This window comes from Calypte anna, chromosome 15 (genome assembly GCF_003957555.1).
Source record: "Calypte anna isolate BGI_N300 chromosome 15, bCalAnn1_v1.p, whole genome shotgun sequence".
Classification (NCBI taxonomy): domain Eukaryota; kingdom Metazoa; phylum Chordata; class Aves; order Apodiformes; family Trochilidae; genus Calypte; species Calypte anna.
This window is the reverse complement of record NC_044261.1, coordinates 8,568,359-8,578,475: the sequence shown is the minus strand read 5'-3', so window position 1 is coordinate 8,578,475 and position 10,117 is coordinate 8,568,359. Positions and strand designations below refer to the sequence as shown.

Here is a 10,117-nt window from a genome sequence, read left to right as displayed (position 1 = left end):
GTTGCCTTTGTTTGCAAAATTCTTCTGCTTCTAACTAATATAGCAGTTACAGTCAAATATGCTGTTTATCTCTGACTGTCTCTCTCCATTCCTTTGGTACCATTTTAATTGGTATCTTCAGACACTTATTTTGTCAGGGCTGCCTTGTACTTTGAGCATTTATCTGCATGAGGGAGTTGCTAAGTTTGTTCACAGTTGACCTGAGTCAAGCTATAGGAATGGTAAAGATCTTTTTAGAGTAATGATACTTCTGATTACCTGGTGATATCTTATGGACTCTGATCTAACACTGCTGATGAGTTCTTTAAAGTGTTTTGTTGCCTTTGCTGAATGGAGTTATCTGGAACAGATATTTCATGGTTACACTGAACTGAACACTTATACATGATGATAAAACAGATGATTAAAAAATAGATTACACATAGTAATTTATCTTACAAATATTTGCCAGGAGCTCAAATGCTACCACAGAGGACTTTTAAATCAGAAATGTATTTTAATTATTCTAAATTAAAGTATCAGATAGTATTACCATTTTGTTGGCAAGAAAACAAAAAGTAGTTTACTAAAACATTTGTAACAATATTGAAAAGTTTCTAAAGTACAGTGAGTGTTTTATACACAGTTACAGATTGCTTTTTTCCTGGAAGTGTTTATATTGTTAAAAACTGCCACTAATGTGTCTTTGTGGGCTCCTACTTATAAAGAGATGCTTGTTTGTCAAGAAGAGAGGTGGAATTTGCAAAGGATTTATAAAGATAGCCTTGTGCTGAGAAAAATTTAAGATGAGTTACATATTTTGAAAAACATTCTTCCTGACACCTAGAGGTGATCCGAAAAAATACTAAAAAACCCTCAAATCCAGTTTGTCCAAAAAAGGGCAAGCAAGGTCAACAAGCCAGTGACTTTTTCCAACAAAGAACATCTTATGCAACATTTGGATTGGCATTACACTATCAAATAGGCAAAAAATCAAACTTTCTGGACACATTGCTACTCAATCTTTAAAAAATGAACATGAAATGAGCTATATACATCACCTGCCACAAAATATCCTCTATGTTAATTCAATGCAATAATTCATTTATTCTAGATTATGGGGTGCACCAAGAAACATTAGGCAGACCACATAAAAGCAGTTTAAGCATACTGGAGTTAAAAAAAAATTAAAAAACTAAATCAGAGACCTTAAAAATGAGGATGAACCCAGGAACTTGATATTTATAGACTTATGCAAAGCATTTCTGTTCCTTGAAAGTCAGTTTTTGAACAATGTACCTTAATTTAAGTTCGGACTTGAGAGTTTAGAGAACTATTCTAAATTCAGTGCTTACTAAACTTTTCATTAATGTGGTCTGTAGTGAATGCAGATCAGTTTGTATGAAGACCTAAGAGTAACAATGGAGAACATTTTTAACACGGAGTAACAAAAGAGTACATTTTTTGAACACAGCAGATTTTACCTGCAAGCTCTTAAATTCTTAAATCCCCCTGCCACTTTTAAAGACCACCTCACTAAACCGTGCTGGAGGCAGTCTAGTAGTATTTTTAAGTTACTACATACAATTTTTAAGCTTTGTCCTCCGAGTATCCTCAGCTGACACCTTCTGATGAGACTTTAATGATTAAACAGGGAGCCTGTTGAGTTCCCCGAGATGCTCAGCCTGGCAGAGGTTTTGCCCCAGCCCTCACTAGCAAACTTTTACAACCGAAGTGCTACTTAGAGCCGCGGTTTCAGTCCTCTCTCTAACAACCGGGGGGTTCACCGGGCAGGCACCGGGCAGCCGAGCGGGCTGGGGGCTGCTGCCGGGAACGGGGCGTGCGCGCCTTCCTGCCCACACCACAAAGGCACCGCTATTCTTAATCAAACGGACGAAAAATCGTCGTAGGACCGAGCTATTCGTCCGCTAATAGACCGAGGCCTCGAGTCCGTCGGAGAAGCGACCGGGACCTCCCAGGCCCAGCGCCCGTGCTCCCGCCCGGGGCTCTCCGCGCCTGCGGGCAGCTGCCCCGCGCTGCCGCCCTCCCGCCTGTCCCGCACCACGTGACCGCCGGCCCCTCCCTCTCTCTCTAGCCGCGCGGCGTCGCTCTCCGGGTATTTGAACCGCGCTTCCGCCATCTTCCCAGCGCCCAGTCAGTGAGGGGAGCGACGCGGAGAGAAGCCTCGGGAAAGGTAAAAAGGGTCGGGACGTCCTCCTCGTCCACCTAAGAGCCGGGGAAAGGAAGCGTGTCCGCTTAAAAAGCGGCGGCGGTGGGGATGGCGGTCACCGTTAGCTACGGCCTAGGAGCGGGGATAAATGGGTTGGGGTGGAGCGAGGCTGGGCCCGAGTGGCCCTTGTAGCTGTGGTACCCGGCTTGGGTGCCGTCCCTTCACCCCACCCCTCGGAATGGCAGCGGTAGAGGGGTAGGAGCCGTGCCCTGCTCCAGCCCGTATAAAAGGGCGGGCGAAATACAGGGGGAGAAATGGAGCGGGGCCTCCAGCGGCCCGAGGGGGAGGGGAGGTAGCGCGCGTTGCTCAGTCATGGTGGCTCATGGCGGGGAAAGCGCGTTAGGCCCGCTGGTGAGAGCCGGGGGAATTCAGGGGCCCGGCCAGGGGAAAAATGCGCCCGGGAGCCCCAGAAAATCCGCTCTGGGCGCTCCGTATCAGGAAGTAGGTTCTCGCCGGGGATGGTCTGGTGTTTCTGGGCCGGCCGGGGAGGGCTTTCTGTGTATTAAGGCTATGGTCGGCTGTCGCCGAAGTGTCTTTTGGAGGCCGCGGTTCAGCCTCTCTTGCGAGCCCGAAAGGCAGAGGGGAGCGGCGGCTGCTGCCTACCGTTACGGGGCTTCAGGGGTGGGCGGGGAGCTGCCGCCGCCATTGCCGCGCACACTCTTGCCGCGTGTGGGCAGAGGTGGAGGCGCTTCCTGCCCCATGAATGGGTCCGAGACCACGCGCGCCGTAACGCCGGGGAGGCGGGGGGGGGAGCGGCGGCCTGGGCCCATTCTCCGCCGCCGGTGCTGACTGGCGCGCAGAGCACGCGCCTTTGGAGGCGGATTTGGGAAATGAAAACGGCGACCGGCCTCTTCCGGGAGCGCCTTGAATCCGCTCTCCTGTTGTGAGCTCACATGCTTCCATTTCCCCTGCAGACCCAGCATGGCCGCCCAAGGAGAGCCTCAAGTGCAGTTTAAGGTAAGGAAGTATTTTGCTTTGGTGTTTTGTTATTCTTCCTTCAGTAGCACAGTATCTCTAGTGCCAACTGTGCTGCTCTTTCCTTCATGGTGCAATTAGTTTATTATAGTATTACACACAACTTGCAGAAAAAGATACTCTATCACTGTGCCAGTCCGATGCTATTTGTAGTTTAGTGCAATAAATGTTAATGAGGCTCTGCCTGTAGAGTAATTTATAAGTTTTAGAAGTGAAGTTTGTGACTTAAGTGTCTGAAGTGAATTAGAATAGTCTGTTTTCTGTTGTGTACTAATTGCTTAGGAATGTAAATGTTTCAGTGTAGAATTTTCTGGTGTTTGTGTATGCTTTGGTCTTTTGTTTGTTTTAATTTTTTTTGATATCTTAACAGCCAGAACTTCTGAAGACTGCTTCGTGAAGGATTGATACTCGAGTTCTTTACAATACTTGACTATAGTATTCCAGTTGTTAGTAATTCAGTTGTTTGGAGTCTTTGGGAGTTTTGTTTGTTTTCTAGTAGTAAGATTGTGGTGGGTTTCTCTAATTTATGTGCTTAAGAGGTCTAAAAATATGGTCACATTCGGGTTGAAAATCTGAACGATTCTTACTTCAGTCATAGTTTAGTAGAATCATATTCACAGTGCATTGTAGTTTACAGCTACACAAGTTGGTAAGTGACTGCAGTTATAGTATGATAGACTTAACAAATTGAGTCCCAGTAGAGTGATTTGCCTTATAGGGAGTTCTGTGTTGTGTTTGCAGTCTCTTGTAGAGCTAATATCTTTGTAGCAATACTGATGACCAATAAATGGCTCTGGAAGTGTATTTCATGGATTTATTTTGCTTTTATCAACAGCTTGTCCTGGTTGGTGATGGTGGCACTGGTAAAACAACATTTGTAAAGCGTCATTTGACTGGTGAATTTGAAAAGAAGTATGTAGGTATGTCTGAAGAAGCATTTGAAGTCTAATACGTTACAATTTAAAGTGTAATTCCTGGCTTACTAACTGCAGTGCTTTCTCTTATTACTATAGCAACTCTGGGTGTTGAAGTTCATCCTCTGGTGTTCCATACTAACAGAGGACCTATTAAATTTAATGTATGGGACACAGCTGGCCAAGAGAAATTTGGTGGCCTGCGAGATGGCTATTACATCCAAGGTAAGGTGTGTGTGTGTGTGTATCTTCTGTGCCTCTTACAGTTCAGTCCTTCCTTATATTCATGTTGGTCACTCTGAAAGCTTGCAGTGGTGAGCTGTTTTCTGAGGCTTTGAACTTTTTGTGTAGAGATCCTTTGTTAGACATCCTGCACTGGCATAGGAATATGTTTCAATATGCTAATGCAGGCTTTGTTATTAATGAAGAGTAGTAGTGCATCTTAAATGACTAAATACTGCTAATATAATTCAGTGGTTGAGGTGAACATATGTGCTTCATTTAGTACAGATTTATATCTGTGTTAACCTATTGTGCTGGGGCAAGGACTAGGAATACAGAAAGTAAGATTTTAGATGCAATGATAAAAGTATACATCTCCATCCTAGAGTTTAGGTGTCTTTCTGATAAAGTTCTGATAGCGTCCCTTACTTCTGCTTGGCCAAGCTGTGTTCTGTGTGCACTGCCTCCATAGCTGTAAAATTTGTAAGGGGATTTTTAGTGTCACATTGCTTTTCCTTTGGAAGATCAGATTTGAGTCAAGCACCCATGTTCTTTGAAAAACTGTTCTGGAAGAGAGCATTGTGAGATGTTGACTGGGATATCTCTGCCTCCCTGGAAGTCTCAATAGGATGTCTGAGATTTGTTAAATAGGTGCTAACTACTTTCATAGTTCATCTCATACCATGCAACAGTGTCCCTTGCATTGATGAAATCAGCTGGTGTGTGAGGTAGAGCACTCATTTCTGAGATAATGTGCTCATGGGGTGAGTTCTGTGGACTTGTGCTTTGAGCTGGTTAACAGAACACAGACTGAAGAACTCTGGAACTGAGAGGAAAAGAACTGCAGCTGAGAGGAAGAAGTTAATGCAGATGTTTAACTCTGGTGTGTGATTTCCATGTGTACCTCTCCTTTCCCATCATAAAAGCATGTCCTTACTCTCCAGATGTAACTCTTTGTACTCTCATTTTCTTGCAGCTCAGTGTGCCATCATAATGTTTGATGTAACATCAAGAGTTACTTACAAGAATGTACCAAATTGGCACAGAGATTTGGTACGAGTATGTGAAAACATCCCTATAGTGTTGTGTGGCAACAAAGTGGATATTAAGGACAGAAAAGTCAAGGCAAAATCCATTGTCTTCCACAGGAAGAAGAACCTTCAGGTATGTTGGTATGAGTTTTTAGGAATAAAATTTGTTGAGTCTGTTCATTGCATTTGGGTTCTATGCGGTATCTATCTATCAAGTGTTCTGCCTTTGTCACTAAAGGCTATATTTCAACTTTTAGATCCTGTTGCCTCTTCTTACCTAAATTCAAGAAAGGGGGAAGTGATGATGTTAAAGATGATCATGATTGGTCTTGAGCAGAAGCTATGGTCATCTCTTAAATGGTTTGTGTGCATTTGGTTTTCTCTACTCAGAATATCATCAGATGACACAGAAGTGAGACACAGGAAAAAGATGCACTATTGGCTCCCAAAAATTCCATCTTTGATCAGATTGGATACTTTCCAGTTAGTAATTTCTGCCTATATACCTGAAATAGAGTTTCAAGACATTTAAGTCATAACTTACTGAGAGCATAAATAAAGTCACAGCAAAAAAAAGAATACTAGGGTAAAAGAGCTGTCCTTTTAAGAAAATGATGTATAGTATGTACTTTTTTTTGCAGTATTATGATATTTCAGCCAAGAGTAACTACAACTTTGAGAAGCCTTTCCTCTGGCTTGCTAGAAAGCTTATTGGAGATCCTAACTTGGAGTTTGTTGCCATGCCTGCTCTTGCACCACCTGAAGTTGTTATGGACCCAGCACTGGCAGCACAGTATGAGCAAGACTTACAGGTAAATAAGAGCACAAAGGTCAAGTGATTGCCTGGTAGCTGGTGATTAAACTTGTGAGGCAAATAACTGAAACATTTCTTAAATGTGACTTCTTTGTTCCAGATTGCTCAAACCACTGCACTGCCAGATGAAGATGATGACCTGTGAGGGATGAAGCTGGAGCCCAGCGTCAGAAGTCTAGTTTTATAGGCAACTGTCCTGTGATGTCAGTGGTGCAGCGTGTTTGCCACCTTATTATCTAGCTGAGCAGAACATGTGCTTAATTTTTGGGATGCTGAAAGAGATGAATGGGCTTCGGAGTGAATGTGGCAGTTTAAAACAAAACGAAAAAAAAAATCAAAACCTTCATATTTTGGACCTGCATATTTAGCTGTTTTTTGGACTGCAATTACTTCCCCTTTTGAGTTTCAAATATAAGATTGCTGCAGTCACATCAGAGTGTTAAGTGGTAAATCTTGTTTCTGTCATTCCCATTCTTTTTTGTTTAGATAATAAAGTTGTATTTCAAGGATCTTTAAGCAAGTGAACTTTCATGCATTGTTAGCAAGATTTGTTGAAGTCTCTTCCCTTCTTTTGAGGCTGATGCTTGATTGTCTATACTACAGTTCTTGTTCCCTCTTCCTTTTTTCTCCTGCTCATGTTATGGTTGCCTTGCTAAATCAGCTAACAGTTAACTTTTCTTTGATTTCCTGAAGCATATTACTAAAGTACCTGAGGAAAGCTGAACTAACTGCCAGGTAAAACTAGAGCAGTGAACACCTGACTGGTAAGTGTGACTGGATCAACATTCCTGTGCAAATGGGAATGTTTGTCTGCAAGGTGTTTTGAGAGTAAAGTGTGTAGTTCAGCTGGCATATGCTACCTTTATATACAGTCTCTTAACGTTTAGTATGTTCTACAATATGCCTCTGCAGAGTTCTGTATTTTTAGTAGCCAGATACAAATGGCATCTAGGTCTGGTAGGTGACTTAAAGCTGTATCTGCATGGAACATCGTACAGTAGAGCTATAGCTGATGAAACAGACTCAAGGCATCTTAAATTCACTAAGTAGAAAACAGCTGTAGTTTGAGCTAAAAAGCTCTTGGCATCAAACCAGCATATTAACTAAAGCCACACTTAATATATTTTAGACTTTCCTGTAACTGCACCAAGTTCTTAATTTGAAACTCCAGCTTATTACAGCACAAAATGGTGGAAAGTGTCAACTTTTAACACTATCTTGTAGACATTAATCTCGGTCAATATAAGTACTGCTAGTAAACAAAACAAGTTTAAGATACCATTTTTTCAGTAGTGTATGAGTACATGAAGCCTTGAACTCTTCCGTTTTGTATTTTTGGTTTCTTAATAAAGTGGAGCATTTCATTTATTCCTTTTAACTTGCATGTTTGTGTACGTAACTCCTACTTGAATATTTAATTATTCCAACTACACTGGTACATGGCAGCCAAATGGGGACTGATAATTGCTTCTACAATAACTGTTTTAAAGGAATTCTTTTTAAACTAGTAAAGTTGGAGTTCTGTGAATTTTTATTTTTTAATTTAATTAGTCAATGAGAAGCGAAGTGACCTGAAACTAGTTAAAATACAACATGTCATGCACTTAATTTGTAAAAAGATGTACTCCCACTTAACAGTGCATTGAATCTTGCTTCATCATCTGGCTTGAAGTTAATAATGAGGTTTGTGCCTGTAGTGTTCTCTAATTTAGCTGTGCATATCTCAGTTTAATACTGCTAATTTGACTATGCTGCTGCTTTACTAAGTGAAGTCATTTTTTGTCTGCAAGCTGTTTTAACTTCTGAAAATCCACTGCTTAAAACCCACAAATTTGATTCAGAAAACTGCAGTATTGCAGTTTTGATATGCCTTAAGAAGAGAAAATAGTGACCCTGAAGCTGTTTGTTTCACAGCGTGTGGTGTCATTGCAACTTGCCTGCTGCACACAGATCATAGCCTCAGTATGAATTTCTACAAAACAGTTGACTTAGGAAAAGTGAAATAGCTGTTTTAAAAAGAAGTATAACTGGTGAGCTTTGTAATCTTTAGTGTTGCTTCTTGGTCTACAAAACCTCATCTCTGAAGCAGGTGCTCCTGCTGTCAAGTGTTATCTCCAGCTTTGTGGGAATGGAATTGAGTCTGCTCGTTGAAGTATAAACTTGTCACATTTATTCACTGTTACTTGTTTATAAGTAATGCAGATGGCCTTAATATGCATGATCAAATTCCTTAGTTGAAGTTCTTGACTATTAACACTTCAAAGAAGTTTTTCATTAGTTGGATTTAGGCAGAATAAAAATTAACATTTTTTGTTAGTGAGGAAAATTAAACTGGTGTTCTAAGAACATCTGTACTAAACAGTCACATCAGTCTGTATGAGAGCTCTGCTAGGACTGAGCTGATGAGGCTGAAATCCTTTGTTGAAGTACTTTGTCCCTACTTGCTTGGGTTCTGTATAATGAGATCAGATATGTTGTAGGAGTTCTTGTGCTCCATACACATTGCCTGGTGAATTTTCCCACACTAAAATTTCAAGATTCAGATTGATTTTTAGTAACTTGTCATTAGAGACCATGCTCATCTTAAACTTCCTAAAGCAGGATGAAGTGTTGGGCCCTTGACTGTTCCTACTTCTGCGATTAAGCTTTTGAGGTTTTAGGTGTCCTAGCCCAGAGGAGTAGTTGGAGAACCTAGTACATGTGCAAAACAGGCAAGGAAAAACACCTTAGATCAAGACACTGGCAGAGGAAATGTTTTTCTGCTTCTCACTGAAACTAAATGAACTGTCAAAGGCCTCCTTGGAGAAGTTAGGGTTGCCCTTGAATCTCAGGAGTGTAACAGTCTTTTTAGGAACATTGCAGAGAAATGTTCTCCAACAACTGGAAACTGTATGCGGAGAAGGCTGAAGGCCTGGAGATCACAGCAAAAATTCTTTGTATTTTTCTCTAGAAATTGTTCTGATTTATAGCTAATACGGTCTTGGTGTAAATTAGTGGAAAAAAATGTTCAGACAGTATTTTTTTCTGCCCTCCCTAAAACCATGCTTCAATTGAAGTTAGCTGTTTTCTTGACCTGGTTTGGTAAATTTGGGTGAGAGAGGCCAATGTTATCAGGCCATCTTAGATCAGGTTTAATAGCAATGTTGCACAAGTAACTGAAAAGCTAAATGTGCTGCTGCTTTGATCAGGTGTTTTTTCACATGGCTGCATTCATTTAGGTTCCCTTTGTGTGCGTGAATGTGTTTGCCCTGAACTGAACAGTTTGCCTTTGGCAATCTTACTCTGAGCATCAGCTGCTAGATGCACCTCACATGAAGGAATCCTTCCTTGCACGTGCCCTGTAACAGTTTGGATCATCTCTGCAAGTGGCCAAAATTGGCAATTTTCAGCTGGGGTCACATTGGGTTACTGTGACTGCTGTCTGATATTGGTACCCAGGTCATAACACTGAACAGCTGAAGTGGTTGAGTCTTCATTGCCACCTGGCTTGTTTGTAACTGTCCTTGTGGTACATGCTGTTGCCTTTCCAGCAAAGAGGGCCAAAAAAACCTTGATTCCCCTTTTCCATTTGTAGTTCATTTGGCTGCCTGACAAATAATGTAAAGTTAAACTTGAGTTTTTGCTTGAAAGGAAGGCTTAATATGCTAACCTGTTTAATGGTCTTGGTGGGACTTACTGATGAGCTAAATTGTAGCCTCTTCTTATATATATTTGTATTTATATATATTAAATAGTTGTGGGAATGTTGAAATACAATGTGTGTCATTACACACACATCTAGCACAGCCTAAATCTTAGGTGACAGATTAGAGTACACAAGACATACTTTTAATTAAGTCGTGTGGGTAATTTTAGTTAAAGTGAACACATGGTTCAGTGTGTGAATGACTCTGCCCCAGAATGCTGGTGTTACCCAAGCTGCATCTCTGAAATAGCCTATTGTTCATCTTAG

The 10,117-nt window shown here is 41.5% G+C and overlaps 1 protein-coding gene across 1 annotated transcript; it reads left to right on the top strand.

The window, feature by feature from the left end:
- The first annotated feature begins 2,036 nt into the window (after positions 1-2,036).
- Positions 2,037-7,533, top strand: RAN (RAN, member RAS oncogene family). Its single transcript, XM_008502764.2, has 7 exons — positions 2,037-2,173; positions 3,124-3,166; positions 4,020-4,104; positions 4,198-4,323; positions 5,297-5,484; positions 5,993-6,163; positions 6,266-7,533. The coding sequence occupies exons 2-7, from the start codon at positions 3,131-3,133 to the stop codon at positions 6,308-6,310; spliced, it is 651 nt and encodes a 216-aa protein (XP_008500986.1). The 5' UTR covers positions 2,037-2,173; positions 3,124-3,130; the 3' UTR covers positions 6,311-7,533.
- Positions 7,534-10,117: the final 2,584 nt, after the last annotated feature.